This window comes from Cuculus canorus, chromosome 2 (assembly GCF_017976375.1).
Source record: "Cuculus canorus isolate bCucCan1 chromosome 2, bCucCan1.pri, whole genome shotgun sequence".
Taxonomy (NCBI): Eukaryota; Metazoa; Chordata; class Aves; order Cuculiformes; family Cuculidae; genus Cuculus; species Cuculus canorus.
Genome location: NC_071402.1, coordinates 63,099,943 through 63,118,191, shown reverse-complemented (window position 1 = coordinate 63,118,191; position 18,249 = coordinate 63,099,943). Strand labels below are relative to the sequence as shown.

The following is an 18,249-nucleotide window of genomic DNA, read 5'->3' as shown; positions in this document are numbered from 1 at the left end:
CTCAATGATCTTAAAGGTCTTTTGCAACCTAAATGATTCTGTGATTTGAGAAAGGGCAAAAGTCCATGGAGTACTTATTTTCCAAGTGGGAACCTTTTGAATGTAGACATTTTATGTTAACTGCCAGTATCTTAAGATGTGTGTGGGTTTTAAGCATTTGAGTATGTAAGTTAGGAGAGGTAGCGCTTTAATCTTGTGACTCTTCTAATTGATTAGAAATAACTGTGTGTGGTGTGCTCATACCAGCTTCAGAGAACTCTGACTGGTATTGGGTCGGTAGGCTTCATGACCAGGAGATTTCAGAGGTGAATTGCAGTGCAGAAGAGAGAATTTAGAATTTGGTTCAGGAGGAGCCTGCTAAAACCTGTCAGTATGGTGAAGGATCACAATATCTGTGGACATGAAGCTTGTGGGAGGTGGGTTAGGCAGCACTACAGAGTTGTTTGGACAGTAGCTTTGGTCCAGGAGCCTCATGAAGAGGAGGTGAGAGGAAGGACTGGCAGCTGGTGTAGGGGCAGAGAGGAAGAGTGTGCTTGACATGGGAGAGGAACAAGATGGTGTGACAAGTTGGAAGTACTTTCTTTTGGAGTTGGAAGACATATCCAGACATCTAAGGCTGTGGATTCTGTAGCTCACCATGGAGTGTACCATCTTTCCATATGACTTCTGACATGTTTCTTTATTCCCAGCTAAATGCTGGCCATTGCTTGCAGGATAAACACACAAGGTGATTTGTGTCCAGCTCTAAATGTCCAAGTTCACATTTCTTGTTAACCTGTTCATCATCAAAAGGAACACACGTCTCTATCTGGTATCTTTCTTCCAAACAGCTTATTCTCAGCTCTCTGCCAAGATTTTCTGTTCTTTCTGTGGAATAATCTCTCAGCTATAAGACCCTATGCCAATTCCATCAGTGTAGTCTGTTTTAGTCCTTTGTATTCATTGTTGTATTACCTGGAATTTCCTGCTTGGTTTAAAGTATTCTTTATTCTGGTTTTAGGACTGCACTCGCAGGCCATTATGAAGAAGATATTGTCTCCTGTAAGTCCTATGATAAATTCTGGAGATAAGGTTTTCTTCTAATGTGCTTTTTTTTTTTTCCCCAGGCATGCAGACATTTTAGTCAAACCTCATATCAGTTGTTCAGTCATACATGACAGTTTCCTTCTGAAAAATATTTCTTTGGGTGTCAAATTTCTTCACTGAGGTAATAACTTCACTGAGAAGGCTCTGAATAGTTTGTCATTGCAGTTTGATCCAAACTACCTCTAAACCCCTTGGGTTTTTAATTGTGTAGATTGTGAAAATACAAAGGCCTTGAAATAATTTTTGCTAATAGTTTGACAACATACCCACTGTTTATTGCATGTGTTACAACATTTTCATACCTTTCTCTCGTCCTGCCACACCAATTGCATGCTCTGCTCCTAGGTCTGTGTTGGCCTCCTCCATTACGCAGCTTCCAGACAAAGCCGTTTTGACAAGCAAGACAGAGCATGGTGGCAAAACCCCTGTTCCCTTCCTTCACAGTAGTCAGCAAGATGCATTGTCCTTAGATGCTCAAAGTGTTTACTGTGTTTTTAAATTAGCAGTTAGCTGCTGATCTTTAGGGCAGAATTAGTTTCTCACTGTCCATACCAAAGGCAGAGCTGAAGCTGCAGATGACTGCTACACATGGGGTCCATATCAGACAAGGATCTTCTCTGTTTGCCAGCGTCTTGAACTGGAGGTGCAGCTCATGATGTGGTCCACTGCTTCCTCCCAGAGCATACAGGTGCTCATGTCTTCCACCTCATGGATGCAGTTGGAGATGTGGCTTCTGTCCCCACAGGTGTGAATTTCTTCCACTCCTAATGTCTTAGATTGAGCTGGAGGCGTGAGTCACAATGTAGTCGTTACATTGCTCCAGGACCTCACATCTTCTACCTCTCAGACACAGCTGGAGTTGCAGGTCACAATATGCACCCTCATAGGGCGAGAAGCTGCTCTCGGTGTTGGTGTTGTGGGCAGGGTGGGTAGGAGGTATGGGTCACCACCTGGGCTTCTGCCTCCATAGGGCACAGAGGTGCTCGCATTTTTTTTTTGCATAATCCATCAGTTTCTGAGAAGTATCAAGCTCTATGAGCAAACTATGTGCAACTGGAAGAAACTCGGTTTTATTTTACTTTTCACCACAGATGTAAGGTGAAAATTAATTCCAAAGTGAAGATAATATTAGGCCAATACAGTGTCTAACAGTTGTGGACTTGTTTTGACTGTAGAAAATTGCAGTTTAGGCAGCCTGGAACATCCCTACAGACTCTTTTTGGCCTTTTTTTTTTTTTCTTTTTTGGAGTATTTTTTGTCAACCTCTGTAGAGCCAAATCTTTATTCTGTTTTACATGTGTAAGCATGCAACACAATTTAAAATGGTCTATGGGCATATTTGAGCCTGTGTATTTAAGACATTTTTAGAAATATTTTCAAATATGTACATTGTACTTGGACTATGTCACTAGTAGTGTATCTTGGAGTTTTCTGGAAAAAGAATTCTTCTAAAAAATAACAAAGTAACTCCTCTCACTGGGAATTCTATAATGATGGCGACTCCCTGAAATCAAGTGGGCAATTTAAAGCTTCAGTTAGGTATACATTAACAGGGAAAAACAGATCTGGAGACACAGCAATGTGCACCTGAAGGATGCATGAAAATTTCATATTGATTAGAGCATCCTGCAGGTAATTCACAGCTACCAAATAACCAGTCTGTGTTGTGTGTTGTTCTCTCTGGGACTGCCACATTCCTCTAATTTGCTATTTCCATGTGACTGCTCTTTACAAAGCTGTCCTGGAAGTCAAACTTTGAAGTGATGTCCCCAGATCAGCAAATCAGTGCAGTGTTTTTGGGAGAGTTACAAGCATTCGTATTCTCTTCTTTAACATAGGAAGAACTCCCATGCAGTACTTTGCTCTATTGTGAGGTGTTTTAGTGGAGTGAGGTTTAGTAGTTGGTCTTGGGGAAACTTAACACACGTGAACAGTATTATTCTGTAGGACTTAACAGGGGCTTGTAGCCTTATGCTGTAAGTAGGTTTTCTGTGGTCACAATCAAACTGTTTGTTAAAGTCAGCATATTTGGGTAATATATTAGAGCTGTATTTTATTCAGCAGTTTGTATTCCCTAAGTAATACTCTACCACTCACACATGTAACCCTAGGTCAAGAAAAAACAGCCGATTTATCAAGCCTCTTTTGTGGAGGCCACATGATGGGTTTAAACAGAAAATGTTCTGGAGCTGTTTTTTTGAGCTGCATGTCATGCTCTGAGTAACTTTCTTTGAACCAGCTGGTTCAGTCACTGTCCTCTCGTCACTCGTTCCACCAACGTTTCTTGTTTTGCTGACTTCAAAGCCCTGTTTCTCTTTGGTGTTATGAAAGAAATCTAATTATAACATTGCATATTCCATTACACTGGCAGGAATACGTTATTTTTCAGAAAAACATAGCATGCGGAAAATACAAAAGGTAGTGGAAGCTGTGAAATCTTGTCCTTCTGTTGTGCTATTACTTTGGGAGGGGGTGGGATATGTACAGGTTTTGCAACGTAATGACTACCTGACTGTCGAGCTCAGTGTGGCTGTAGCAGAAAATATGAATAGTCGAGCAATCTTTAATAGTAGTCAGGCACACGATTTTTAAAGAAGGCAAAAACTGATGGATCAATCGAGTAATTTAATTCTTCTTCTTTAAGTACATGAAATTGTTCATTACAAATGATGCCCCAGCTCACTTTGCTGTGATTCAAGTTTAAAACAAACCTGTGTATTCTAGTACACAAAGGAACATTTTTCTTTGAAACTGGTGGGTGGATAAAATTCTTTGGTTTAGTTTTTAAAGAAACCTCTCTGCGGGCTGTGTGGAGAATTGCCACATGCTTCTCATAGATTCCAAATTTCTGCCATAGCAAGTCCCACTGGTTTCAACCACAGGCTTTTTTGTTTTCTGTACTCTTCTTTGTAACCCTCAGCACATGGAGGCAGTGCCAGAAGTTCTAGAAAACAAGAGAGAGAGGCTGCGAGCCAGGCCTACACTGCTGCATTCCTCTGCAATGGTAGGCCACCGTGTGGGCTTCACTTCAGCAATTCTTTGTAAATCAGTGGCACAGATAACCAAGTGTCTAACTCTGTGAAAAACATGCAGAGTGCAAGGCAGTTCGTGTAATCAAGTGGATTTGTTTTAATGACAATCTTGAGATGAAAACTTGTTTTCCCATAGGGATATCTTTAACTGTTTTGAATGGTTCTTTTTACTTGCGTATTTCTTAAATATGCTCAGAAGCACACCACATCTTCACACACCCATGAGGCAGATAAAGTCCAGAGCAGTTTCCTTTTTCCTACGGTTTGTGCCATAAATAGCTGGCTTTCTTTGCATGTAGCTGGTCAATGCAATTAGGTAAAGGCAGCAGATGACTTGGTAGAAAACTCTTCTGCAGGACCCCAAATGTTGGGAGTAACTGGTAATTTCTTACAAAGATGCATCACTGAATTACCAAACTAAATATATAGTCTACTCTAAAACTCCATTAGAACAAGAGAAGAGGAGGAAATTAAGCTCAGTGCAGCTACAGACAATTTGTAACTTAGCCCCCCCCCCAAGCTAATTTCTTGTATGTTGAAACTGGTGTGACTTTCAGTGTAGATTTAAGAATAAAAGGTCTATTGTACCTCAAGGTTTTAAGCTTCAACATCATCTGTAGCAGAAGGATGCAGTAGAGTTGGTATGCAATTACTGCCACAGTTCCTATGGTTTGGAACACATTGCTTGACTGGCTTGCTTTGATCTTTTTCCTTTGATAGACCCAGAACAAATGTGGCTATTTCAGCTGCTGCTACTATCTGTTTTGCTACTTTAATCGAGCATCTGTGTGAAGGGCTAAGTTTCTGTAAGAAAAGAGAGAAAAGAGGGTACTTAAAGCATAACTAATACAGGTTGTACCAAGTTTTGGGATGGTATGACATCGGTTTTCCTCTCTCAAATCTAAAACCTGGCTCCCAGAAAGCAGCCCCTCACTGTGGGTAACAGGATGTTAACACGTTTCAACCCACAGTAACCATGTGTACTTCCTTTTAATATCCAGACTTTGGTCATGGACCACAGCATTGGGTTATTACTGCAAGTGTTTTCACATCTATTACACACAGAATTATGTGTGTCGGGTAAAAAGCCTGACGATACAGAAGAGTTTTCCAGCAAGATGGTATATAAAAAATGTCTGACCCGGATAGTATTGCTACTTAGTGATCCTGTAAAACTTAGTTGCTTTCCAGTGGAACAATAAGGCTGAACACAAGCTGTCATGAATATTCACATATTTCTGTGTTTATTTTGATTTTATATTTGTTTTGTAGAACCAGCCCTCTCAAATAACAAAATTGTCTGCAAAACTAAATAATCATGTTTGCTAATTCATGTGATAACTTAGGCATGTTTATTAGAGTGTCACCATTCCAGCTAGATGACACATTCATGTGTGTTTTCATCTGGTTGTTGATTGATTGTGTCATGGTTTTACTGGGTAAATTGAAAAAGTCAATATAGTTACCCTACCAAGCGAGATACCACAGCAGCAATTCCCCACAGCACCACTATGACCCGCTACAGGGATCCCTCTTCCAAAGGCTGTTACATAATCAGTACACCTCTATTAGCTTTACTATGGAGCAATGCTTAAAAGATGCATTTGTCATTAAACCAGTATTCTTGTTGCAAAAAGCATGATTCACAGTTATATGCTGTACACTTTGTCTGGGACAATGAATTCTAGCAGAAACCAGGGAAAAGAAATAAAACCAAGCTGTTGATTACCCTAATGAACTTGCAAAATTAATACTTCTCGGTTTTTATCAATCCGTAATCCAGCATACTTCAATAGGCTAAAAAAATGTGGATTGACTTCAATGTTAAGTTGACCATTTAGCTTTTAAGCCTTGGGTCTCTGAAATAAAAAAGGCAAACCTAGGAAAGCAGATAAGACTAATGATATTTGCTGTTAAAGGACATAATTTACTGGTCATGTTGCATATAATTTTGAAGTTTGCCTCAGTATTAATATGACCTCGAAACAGTTGCTGCCAGATTGAAAGGAGTGTATTTATATTACCAGATTCTGTGGGACCCATGCACACTGATAACTGCTTGTACAAACAATGCCTACGCTAGGCCCTGTACTTAAAACTTTAAAAGTCCTCTCATCAGCAGGGAGCTGATGATTTCAATTACCCTTATGCAGGTCAACAGTGACTGTAGTTAAGAATGTTTCTGGCAGATCATCTCTCTCGTATTGGCAACCTTCTGGATAAACTCCTTCACAGGCAGATTTTTCAAGCTCTGCTTTCTGAGCTCTTTGATGTAGCTGAGGGAAGTACTGAAAATGGGACATCTTGGGATGATGACAAGATCTACTCTCACTTGCGCTGCAGAAACTGAGAAGAAACTGTCAAATAGGTTCAGAAAATATATTTATCCCAGTGTCAAAGGACCAGCACTAGTGTCACAGACACCTTTGGCAGCCAGCAAGTTTTTCATTGACTGGCTCCTTGGAAAGAAGGTTGCTAGTCGTTTTGAGAGATGTTTTACTGGGTCTATTACCTAGTAAAACAGCTACTTGTGAATTGATGCCAAAGTGTATCCAATGTTTGAAGATGATCTGGCATACATTTTAGGTTAGTAGCCAAAATGAAGCGAGGAATTGCACTTATTTTTTCATAGCATGGCAATTAATATCTGAAAGAATTGTCATTCTCCTATGCAATTTTCTTTGTTTTCCTACAGCATATTTTTACACCAAAAAGTACCTATTCTTATTCTACCTGAGTGAATGCAGTGTTTATTTCCTTTAAAATATGAGCATAAGTAATGTAGACATACTGTCACTCTTTTCTCCTGCTACAGCTGCAAAGACAGGTATTTCCATGATAGGATGCAATGGGCAGTTCCCTCCTCCCCGTTAAAACCTTTCAATATTTTCATATGAGCTCTGCAGCAAGGCCAAGCTTTGCTTTCTTGATGGCTGTTCTTCAGCAGGAGAGAGTCAGGGAGGGCTTGGAGAGATGAGATCTTTCATGAGTCTGAAAGCAGCTGTGCCAAGACTAGGCATACGGGTATTACTGAAGGTCTAGCATTCAATACATCCTATTTGTTTTCAGTCCAGCAGTAGCTCTGAGGGGACATAATGCTTCCTGCAGAGAATGGCAAAGAAGCATTCCGCAAGGCATTGGGGATTCCAGGAAAGCAGCATTTGTCATGCTATTCTTATAAAAAGTAGAAGTTTCATTCATCTGGCCATACCAATGCAGTCTAAATGTGAGCTCTAAAAATGTGCTGTGCCTTTACCAACAGTAGCACAATCCCTTTGAGCAGGCTTAGTCAGTGATCTTGATCGACTCAAGATGTAGTATGAAACTAACCTTAGTCTTTTATTCAATTTTGTTCAATAAAAGTAAATACAACTCTCTAGTAGCAGGTATTTATGAGCCTGTGCTGGCCCAGGTGGGGTTTTCCACTTTTGTATTTTTAGTCCTGAGGCTTATTGTAAGGAAAATCAAGCCACAACAGACCCTTTAGTTGCTGCTCCATCAGATCTGTGTATAAGTGTTCTCAACTTATCAGTGGAATTGAAGCACCCTCACAGCCTTTCATTCTTGTCTGGTAAAAGTCTCTTATGTCCCCTATGATGTCTAACGTATGCAGTGAAGGAGGCAAGTCACAAGGAGCCCAGGTTATGATTAGCAGGTATCTTTTCATTTTTGTGGTGGTTTGGTCTTACAGCTTGATTAGCCCACAAGAAAAGTGAGTTTCTTGTGCAGAAAAATACTCTTTCTCCAGTTACTCTGAAGCTGTAGAGAAAATTTCCCTCTGGGTGGGATTTTTTTCCCTAAAAGTGATAAGCTGGGACAAGAAGGGAAGGAGGAGAGTGAGCTCTAATGAAGCGATCTCTTGGCTAACTGCAGTAGGAGTGTTACACTCATGTGAATCTGTATTGTGAGACACAGTGGTGTTTCTCTCTATGTTCATTCTACTAGCAAATGGGAAAATATTTGTGCAAAGGCTAAATGCTCCAGCAGATCTGTTCCAGTTGTGTTCAGAGCTATGACCGACTCTTTGTTTCACAATGATGCTGCATGCCATTTATTCCAAACAGAAATATTTGTTCAAAATTGATTTCCAACAGTTTGACAAGCATCAGACAAACCCGGTAATTAGATCTCTGAAGTGAGATGTCTGATGGCATATTGCCTTCTAAACATTTTAGTGAAGTTGGGCTGAGAGCCATTTTTTGTGTGCGATGTCAGCCTAATGAGGATAAATCAAGCTTTGCCGTTGAGATTTAACAATGCAGACATAATTCTTTCCTCCCTTTCCCCAAACACTTTTGAAGTGAAGCCTAATGGCTGTAGATGCTCCATTCTGCTGTGAGTTGTGCTGCAGTGGAAGTCCAAGCCAGGAGGTGGATTGCACTTCTTACTGGTCCTTAAGGGAGAGAGTGGAACCACCTCAGGTGTTTTGATCAGGTAACGCCCGTATTTTCTAAAGCCACTTGGCAAACGACCAGGAAATCCATAGCCTTGTTTAATGAAAATTCCTCTGCACTCTCATCCCCCTTTCTCCTTTTAGTCTGCTCAACGAGTGCTCCCACGGCATCCTGAGCAGTGCAGCACTCCTCAGTGCCATCTCCTGCGGCAGAGGTCTGGTTGGAAGCCAGGACTGGCCCTGGTGTTTCTGACAGGTGACCTGCACCAGCCTGCAGGATGGAAAGGTTTTGCTACACTTGCCTTTGATGCTTGATACAGCTGAGTACTAAAGAGTTGGATCCTTTTCCAAGGAAATTAACTGTTAAATTGGCCTGAATTTAATTTGATCCTGGCTTTTGTAGTAGGTCACATGTATGTAATTATGACTGTCCCATCTACTCTAGAATGATAAGAGTTCAAAGTGAGGTGTGTGATAGTGCAGGAAAAATAGAAGTATGTGACTTCATGACAGTATCCAAAGCCAGAGTTTAATTGGAGCTCTCAGTAATGCCTTATGTTATACTTCCTGCAAAACAGTTCCTTAAGGTCCTTTATCTAGCAAACTTAATTGCACAAAAAGGAAAGGCAAAATGTTGGGAAACAGTTATCTTAATGCAGAGTTGGAACATAGACATCCTCAATAGCGGCTTGTGTATAGTGAAGATAGATATGCTCTTTCTGTCCTTTCCATTCTTTCAAATGTCCTGATATTATGACAAGTGTTACTAAAAGCCACATATAATAATGCAATGTATTATTAATACACTGTGCATGGGCTTTACTGCTACAGCTTACTGAAAATCTTGAAATCTTATGTGTTACAAAGTCGAGTAAATTTTAGCTATAACCTTTTGTTGTTCAGGTTAGTAAAAACAGGTAAGTCAGGACAAAATTCCAGATGCTTTACTTATTATTTTAGTATCAGCATCTCAATGAATGTACTGAAATATAGTTGACTCAGAATTGAGAAGTCTACTGCATTATTTTTATTTATCCAGTTGCCATCTTATAGAAATCGATAGGACCAAAAAAGTAGAAAAGCACAAATGCACATTGTATTTCATATACTGAAGAGCACTGCTTTATAAATACACATGACTTAAGCTAAAAGGAAAAGTTTATGCAAAAGGTCCCTAAAGTTGAGTGACATAATTTTCAGCTTCATACCCCCAGAAAAGAAGGCTAAGAAAAATGAAATTAGTAATTGGTCACAGCTATCTGTAGTTACAATAAAAATATATTAAATTTGGTGTTATAACCTTGATTCCTGTACTTTCTGATTTTATAATGAGCAAATAATACTTAATTTTTAAGATTTTGTACAAATATTTAAGGTGCTGTCATGTGTTATTACAATTAATATTTGCAGTACGCTGTGACGGTTGAACCAAGCCTCTCTTGAGAAATCAAAGTAGGGGGATATACATCGACGTATATCAGCTTCATTCTCCTCAGTTAATTTGCAGCATTTCTAGAGGGAGCAGCAATAAGAATGTGAGAGGAATTACAAGCATCTGCAAGAAAGCAAGACTGGAGAGAGGTGGGAGGAGATGAAAAACTTGTAATCTTTTTGTTTTTAAAATTAAAACATTAAGACTCTTAGCTTAACAACATCTTTCCAAGTTGTCTTCTGTATGGAAAAAGGCTACACATAGACTTCTATAGACACAAGGAGGGACTATCTTAGAGCAGCTCTACCAAGTAACCCATGAGAAGGATATTTGCATCCAAGGATTATCCATCAGGGATTTTACTGTGTATAAAACAGGCTTCCATGGCCTTCACAGTAGCTATTGATTGAACCACGGCGCTGAGAGATCCCAGTTACTTAGAGGCTTATGTAAAAGTGTTAATTTTCAAGAAATGGGATAAACTATTACTGTCAAACTGAGCAGTAAGGCACAGTGGTTCTGAAAATACTTACACCTGGCCTAATGCCTGTTAAAGGCAATGAGGGGTTGGCTCTAATACTGTTTCATTGAAAGCACCTTTGGAGTTTCTATTTTGTTTCATTAACAGACTTTTGAGGGTTTTTTTGGTCTGTCTGTATTTCTTCTTTTTGGGAGTCACCGTGCATACAGGGAACAAATGGCTTTGTTCACTCTGATCAACAGACACAGGGAAAACTGTGCCACTGGCAAGCTCAAGAGTCACATAGAGCGAGGGGAAGTGGAAAAGTGGCGCTGCCTTTGGGAGTGGTCTTCTGCCACGCCTGGAGTGCTAAATCCCTGCTTGGCATCTCAGTCCCTCCTGCTGCTTTTGGGCTAGAGCAAGGATCTGCTTTTCTCATGCGCTCACTTGTGCAACTTTCAATAATTTTTTTATTCACTTAAATGTGAATAAATGACACTTTAATAGCCTTCTGGTAACGCCTATGGCGATGCGTTCTGCTGTACTTACTCTTTAACCCATTTTAAAGGGTTTAAAAGAAGAAAAGTGCCTGAAGACTTATTCCTCCCTGGGCACCTTTCTCTTGTACAGGTGACATGGTATGGCAAGGGTACTCTATTAAGAGCTTCATCTTGCAGGGAGAAACAAAAGAAAGAATATCAGTATCATATGCACAGCATCCATAATGGATTTTAATAGAAATTGTCTAAATATTCATTTCTAAAATGAAGGAATAAGCATAAGTTTACATGCCCCATTAATTCTGGATATCCTTAACACATTATTAAAGTGATCTGTGTCTCCAAATGCACTTGAGGACTTTGATTAGATAGTTCAACTTTTAATGCTATCTCTCTGCTATATATTTATAAATATTAGAAAAGATTTAAACATGCAGAAAATCTAGAGGAAAACCTAAATGTATGCTGAAAATAAATTACTGAAATAAAGCGTACAGAAAGATTTATACTTCATAGCTCACTGCGTATGCGTTGGGAGAAGCTACTTTTGTGGTACAAATACCCTTCTTTGTTGCTTACCAATACCCGTATTCAGCGACACAAAGAACAACTGTTGTAAAAAATATTAGTATGCAGATGCTCTGGTGTTTTGTTAATGCATTTAATTAAATACAATAGCTCTTTTGTTTGTTTTTCTTTTTCTGTCCTTGAATGGATTTGTATTATGGTATAGAATCTAGGCTGATGGGTTTAAATCTAGCGTTGCTCTTTAAATAATGTTTTGCGGATTTAGAATGTGTCATATATCCATGTTAGTTACTTTCTTTTCCATTTGTTTAAGAAAATCATTTGGGGCTTTCATAGTTTCTAATAAGTTTGTAAGTGTCTTTTCGAGAAAACTAAAATCCTAAGGCTGCCAGCAAATATTTTCATTTTTCGCATCAATGAGGTCTCCAGTGACAATTAGGATTGGTTACATAACTGTATTCCCAAGAAATACTTTCCAGTGTTTTAACCAAAGAAAAATTTATTTAAGCTCTCCAACATTTTCTAGGTAGTTTTCATAGAAGAAAAAGAAAAAAGTTGCACAGCAAAACTGCCTGTTAGGCTTTTATTTGAAAAACTGTAGCAGAGTGATTACAACAAATTGTTACCTAAGTACTGGTGTGCATTTACAGAAGCCATCACTCCTGTCTCGTGGTGTTGTCTATCAAATTATTTCAGAATTATTCTCAGCCTGAGGAAAGGTTTCTTTATTGCTCTGTGGGTGAGCGAAATGATATGGAATGGATACGTCAAGTCTAAAATTGCTCTGGTGAATCAGCAAAGCACTTTAGCCTAGAGTACTTTGAAAACATAACAGTGTTTGCCAGATCCTATCCCTCCCATGGCAACAAGGATAAAATCAAATGGGGATTTAATGAGGTAAATAAAGACTCTAAAGGTAATGTGTGACTAACTGTAACTTATTTCTGAAATTCTGAGCCCTGTTAACTCCAAAAAATGATTCTGACATGGAGTGAGCGTGTGGGAGGCAACTCCTCTGAAGGCTGCTTCTCAAGCAGTGACCTACTAATATTCATTTGGCATTCCTTGGAGATAAGTCTCCACATCCTCAGTGGATGCAGTTTCCTTAAGGAACTGTAGGAACAGTAGAAATAATGGTATAGACTATTAAAAAAACTCCATAAATCTTTTTGTCACTGGTAGAGGGAGTTACTGCAGGTTAATGGTTACGTGTGCTGCAACTAATTCTTAATTCTTTTGAGATATTTTACTGCATGCATCAGAACACAGCTGTGGAGAAGGCAGCTGGCATTTCAGTTGCACCATGGAGGTCTGTCTCGGTGCCTTTCTTGGCTAGAAGCTCATCAGTGTCCAATAATTCTTTTTGTCATTTCTCACAAAGTGCAAATTGGACAGTTTTGCTCTAGGCCTTCAGCATCAGAGCTAGGACATCATATGATGACTGCCAGGATTATAGATGGAGAAAAACTGTCACAGGAGGCCAAGCACAAACTGCAGTTTAATGGTCTCTGCTTTTTTTTGAAGTGAAGACAATTTAGCCAAAAAAAACCCACCCTAATTACACTTGTTTGATTGGAATTGAAGTTACAGTGAGGGGTTCCAAATGGGGACAAAACCTTCAGCTACAAAAGCTCTGACAATGTGGAAAGGGAACGTGCAGTTGAGAAGGCACGATCCTGCAATGTTCCTTTAATCCCCATCCCTCCCTGCTCCCCCATTTTGGAGAAAAGTGGCACATTTTGCAGTTCTGAAGGGAAAGTACTGGAATTATGATCGTTCAGGCATTGTAACTGAAAGCCTCCTCATCAGTAAGCCTTCCATGTAAATAAAGTTACTATTATTTGTGCTTCAAACAACCTGTTATCTTTTTATAAATATGTTTAATTAAAAAAAAAAAAAACACCTAGAACTACTGCAAATCTTGTGCGAGAACATCATCCCAGTTTCAGTTCTAAGATAGCTTAATGTTCTTAAAGGCTGGTAGAGAACATCGTTTCATTACAACTGCACATATTATGGGTTTTGTGTGAAATGAGCATCTCAAGGCAAGGGAAAGAAAGCAGCATTGTTCCAGGGCTGTTTTTCACAGGCCTGTATTCATATCTCATCCTTGTTGTTTGCAGGAGAGGCAGATGTGAACCAGAACAATGGGACCTCCACGAAGAGCCCAGCGGTGACAGACTCCAAAGGCACAGCAGACCCGAAGAATGCCTGGCCTGAGGCCAACCCAGCTGACAGGACTGGTCGCCCCCACTTGATCCGCCTCTTTTCCCGAGATGCCCCAGGAAGAGAAGACAACACCTTCAAAGATCGGCCCTCAGAGTCAGACGAGCTACAGACCATCCAAGAGGACAGTGCAGCAGCTTCAGAGAATTCGGATTTGATGGCTTCACAAAAACGCTCCTCTTTCCGGCACGGATCAAAAATGGCATCTGCAAGCACTATAGACCATGCTAGACATGGATCTCCAAGGCACAGAGACTCGGGTCTACTTGACTCGCTGGGCAGATTCTTTGGAGGTGAAAGACACGTTCCCCGGCGGGGCTCGGGCAAGGTGAGCTCTGAGGAATAGAGAACTGCACAGCTACAGCAAACTAAAAGTACAATTAAACAGGAAGGGTGGGACTTTTTAGCGTAATTGCTATGATGCAAGAGTTGACTTAGCCAGCAAGATGGTACTTGCAGATGTGTAATTTAGTGCTTGGCTTTAAAGTGAACATAACGACAACAAAAAAGCATAGATCTAGGAAGCAAGAGAAGCTGTTCTGGGTAGTACCAAGAAATATAAGAAATCTAGGTGGCTCTAGAACCATTACTGAGAACAATTTTTATGAATATTTAATGGGGTACAGTGTATGCATTTGTATGCTGTGTCATTTAGAAAAACTTCAGCCTGCTTTTGTGTCTTGTTCTTAAGTATTTGCAGAATGGAGCTGGATGAAAGCACTAAATGTAAGACAATCTCTAGATAGTTTGGCACTGAGGGACAGACTTGGAAAAAGAAAAAGATCTGTTGCCAGATTCTCAGCCTGCTTGCGCAAGAGCATATTTTAAGGTCGGTTGATAACACTGCTGAGGAGATGGCTTGACAGATATTATCCTGAATCCCAGGTGTACAAAATGGGCCAGCTGCTTTATTCTGGCAAGAAGTGGAGGTTTATATTCCAAGCATTTCATATTAGAAATTGTGTAACAAACTATTTCTTCATTATGAATTGAAAAACAATGTATTGATGAAAGGATATCACTTGAATTCCTTCCTTTTCCAGGATTAATCTGCCTCCTCTGATCACTTATGCAGATGGCATATTAGTTCCCTGTTGTTCAAGTGGCAAAGTTTAAGATACCCCCTTACCATGTAAACGCTAAGCGGACTCTTGTGTTTGTGTGTTTGCATTTGAATGGAACTAATGTAGGGCTGTAAAACCTGGGTTGGAGCTGAATATATCTTTAAGTGTAGTTGCTCAACTTTGAGCATTGCTTTTTGGAGCACAGTATTTTCTGGGTGGGCCTATTTTTTTTTCAATTACCTTTGATAACCTCTCCTGGCTGTCCAGCAGTTCTAACCTGTGACGCTTGCTGGGATGGGTTAGCATATGCAGCTTTCCCAGACTGGCTTTCTCATGGTGTTGTACTGGGATGTGTGGCCGTTACTACCCCATGGTTTAAAAGTGATTTATGATTGTACTTCAGCTCCATGCTTGGAAGCACAATGTATAATAACCCTTCCCTGAACAGTTGTGTAACGTATAGACCACTGGATGAAAAATACTGTAGAAACTTGAAACCAGCAGCTTCTCACACTTGGTAGCCAGCACTAAGCGAGCTGTGGGGTTTGGTCTTTTTGTTTCTCACATTTATGAACTGGGGATTTGAATGCTTACGACAAAAGATTTAGCAATCGTGCAGTCATTTCTTTAGGTATGCTGTGAGAATGGAGAAAACCACTTTTCTTACTGTTATTGCAAATATCAGAGACTGTTCCCAATACTGCTGTTTTCTGGAATCTGCTTGGCTAGCTCAACTCTTGCTGTTTGATTCATAAACTGTGTTACTTGATGAAAAATAGTAAATGAAATGTGCTTTGTACACCAAGGAAACATAACCAAAAACTTAGATTCTGCAAACAGAATATACAGAGGGATGTACGTTCTTGCTTAAGCAATAAAACAAACCAACAAACTAGGTTTCCAGTAGTGATGACTAAAGAAAGGCTGCAAGTTGTACAGATTCTGTATTTTATCCTTTGGCGTGAACACGATTGTTATGATTCTCTACAGCTCTCTATGTAATTCTATATGACAGGACAGGATACCATCTGTCTTATCTCTTTTGCTGTTCAGTAAACTGCCATTTTGAGGCATGTAAATGTCTGCAAACAGTGCAGAATTAATGACAATTCTAACCATTTTTACCTCGCAAAAGTAATTTTTGGGGTTTTTTTAATGAACAAGTAGATGTAATGTTACAGAACACTGACTTGAAGATCTCACCTGGAAGCATAGAAAAGTTTTCGCATCCTGGCAAAAGTCAGTCACATTAGGACTTACAGTGCCAATGCATTTCTAGCGCTATTTCACACAATGATAATATTGATGCATGAAAACATGTCCTGGGAATCTCTGTTGTAGGAGGGTTTCAGTGAGGAAAAAACTGAGCAAGTGCCACAGACAGTTGTTTCAACTACTATTTATTAGCCTTTGAATCGACGCCTTTTGGTTTCTTGTATCAAGGAAGGCCTGTGGTGTCCCTTAGTTATACATGTGCACAGAATGGAAATCTAGATGGCCAAATAGTCTTATTTGTGCTTAAAACTGAAATAGTTGTCACTGGCTGAATCTTGTAGCATGTCAGATTACTGACAGATGCTGAAGGTGTTCATAGAAGAGCTGAAATATAAATAAAGCTCCCTTGGCAGTTTTCCAGACTCCACTAAGTAAACAGGTCTTTGGTACATAAGATAACACGAAAAGCACCTTAAAGGATTAATTTCAGATTGGAGAGTTCCTGGGGCTGCACTATTTGTTTGCTCGCATGTGTTTCTGATTTAGCTTTTGAAGCATTTCAAAGCAATTCTGTAGCTGCCTTTTTCACCACCTTCCTTTTTCAGCCAGGCTGTACCCCAGTGGGAGCGTCTATCTCAACTACCCACACCAGCAAGCGCTGGAATGCAAAGACAACACTTGCTCTTTGTACGGATTTAAGGCTGGCATTCAAGCAAAAGACATTATAAATTCTTTGTGGAGGCATTTTCATCTTGCAGCCATAGATGAAAAGTACATTAATGAATAATATTCACTATTGTGTACAGAAAGGTGGTGTAGGAACAAAACAGGGACTGTTTTGTGGCCTCCTTTTCTCTCATGGAACAGGTTCTCCCTTACCCTGGAATTCTGAAGTTAAATTAAGAATGTGTGGGAGTCGCAGGGGAGTAAATAAAAACAGAAATACCGAAATGTACAGAAATACTCCTTCTCCTCAAAGGGGCAGCAGTTGCATTTGCCACTGTTCCCCCTTCTCCACCAAGATCTTAGATAACTGAAACTCAATCAAAACCAGCTTGAACTTTGCACTTTCAAGATTTTTTTTTTTTAAGATAGAATATTCCAAACAAAACTGTTATTGTGCACAGCCTAAATTAAAGGAGATTTTAAAAGAGTGACAGAAAGAAATTATGGTGCAGACATTTTAAAAAGCATGCAAGAAAGTTGTGTAACTATAAATTATTTCCTTTCCAGTCTTTATGGAATATTTATCAAGACATTTGTAAAGTGTAGAAGCAAGTTTGTTAAAATGACCAAACCTTTCTTGTGCCTCCTGGATAGGGGCCTGGATTCAACTTCAATATGTACCAAGTGCTATTTCATTTCTTTTATGCAGCCGTTCATGCTTTTGTAGTTCTTTTGTTTATGATTTTTTTTCCCCCCTACGGAAGTTTGAATTGTGAAATAAGAACTTTCCTTCCTGGTTTAACTTTATGTATTAACATACTAAACTATACGATACATTTGTGACACACACACCCCCCCAGACCAAAATGTTGTGAATGACAGTAAGTAACGGGCTGAGGCAGACAGTGAAAGATTAAATCAGTTTTTCTCTTACATTTTGCTTCAGTTATATATGCAATCTTGTAACATTTTCCTGTTGCTTGTATGATGCCTTGCTGCCATATTTCTTTCCCAATATATACGTGTTTGGGGGCAAGAATATGGAAGGCAGTCACAGAGGCTTCCTACAGATAAAAGGTATGAGGAGCATTGGGGCTGAGCAGAACCAGGGGTTAGAGTCAGGATTTCTGAAACAGCCATTCCAAACCCACCCCCGAGTTAAGCAGTTGCTGTAATGGGGATCTGCAACAAAAGTTATTATAAACGTGCAGAGGCAAAAAGTTTAGGAACCACAGGTTTAAATAATGACACGGATGGATATATTTGTCAGAATGTCCAGGCATCTTTTTTTTCTTTTTGCACTTGAACTCTGTTCACATTTCTTCTGCGAGCTTTAATGTCTACTACAGCACCGTGAAGACGTTGAAGGGTATTTAAATCAGCGCTAGTCTGACTAGTATGTGACGTGATTTAAGTAATTACTCACTGTGATTTTCATTTCCAAGTCTTAGTTTTCAGGGAGTGGTACTGCTCGTGGGACACCGTTTTGTAAAACCTGCTGGGCAAGCAATATGCTTGTAAAAAAGTTTTTATATAGTTTATGGTGGTTGTAATGATAATTTTGTTTTAATCTTTTGCTTTATATGTGCTTTATGTATTCATTAAACTGTTTACATTACAAACCCAGTGTACTAATGATTTAATTTG

The 18,249-nt window shown here is 39.6% G+C and overlaps 1 protein-coding gene across 3 annotated transcripts in view; it reads left to right on the top strand.

The window, feature by feature from the left end:
• Positions 1-18,249, top strand: part of MBP (myelin basic protein) — a 117,850-nt gene that overhangs the window by 83,150 nt on the left and 16,451 nt on the right. For all 3 annotated transcript variants that reach the window (XM_054057341.1, XM_054057343.1, XM_054057342.1), the window contains one exon: positions 13,555-13,985. In XM_054057341.1, the coding sequence (XP_053913316.1) occupies positions 13,555-13,985 (431 nt within the window). The remainder of the gene's footprint in view (positions 1-13,554; positions 13,986-18,249) is intronic.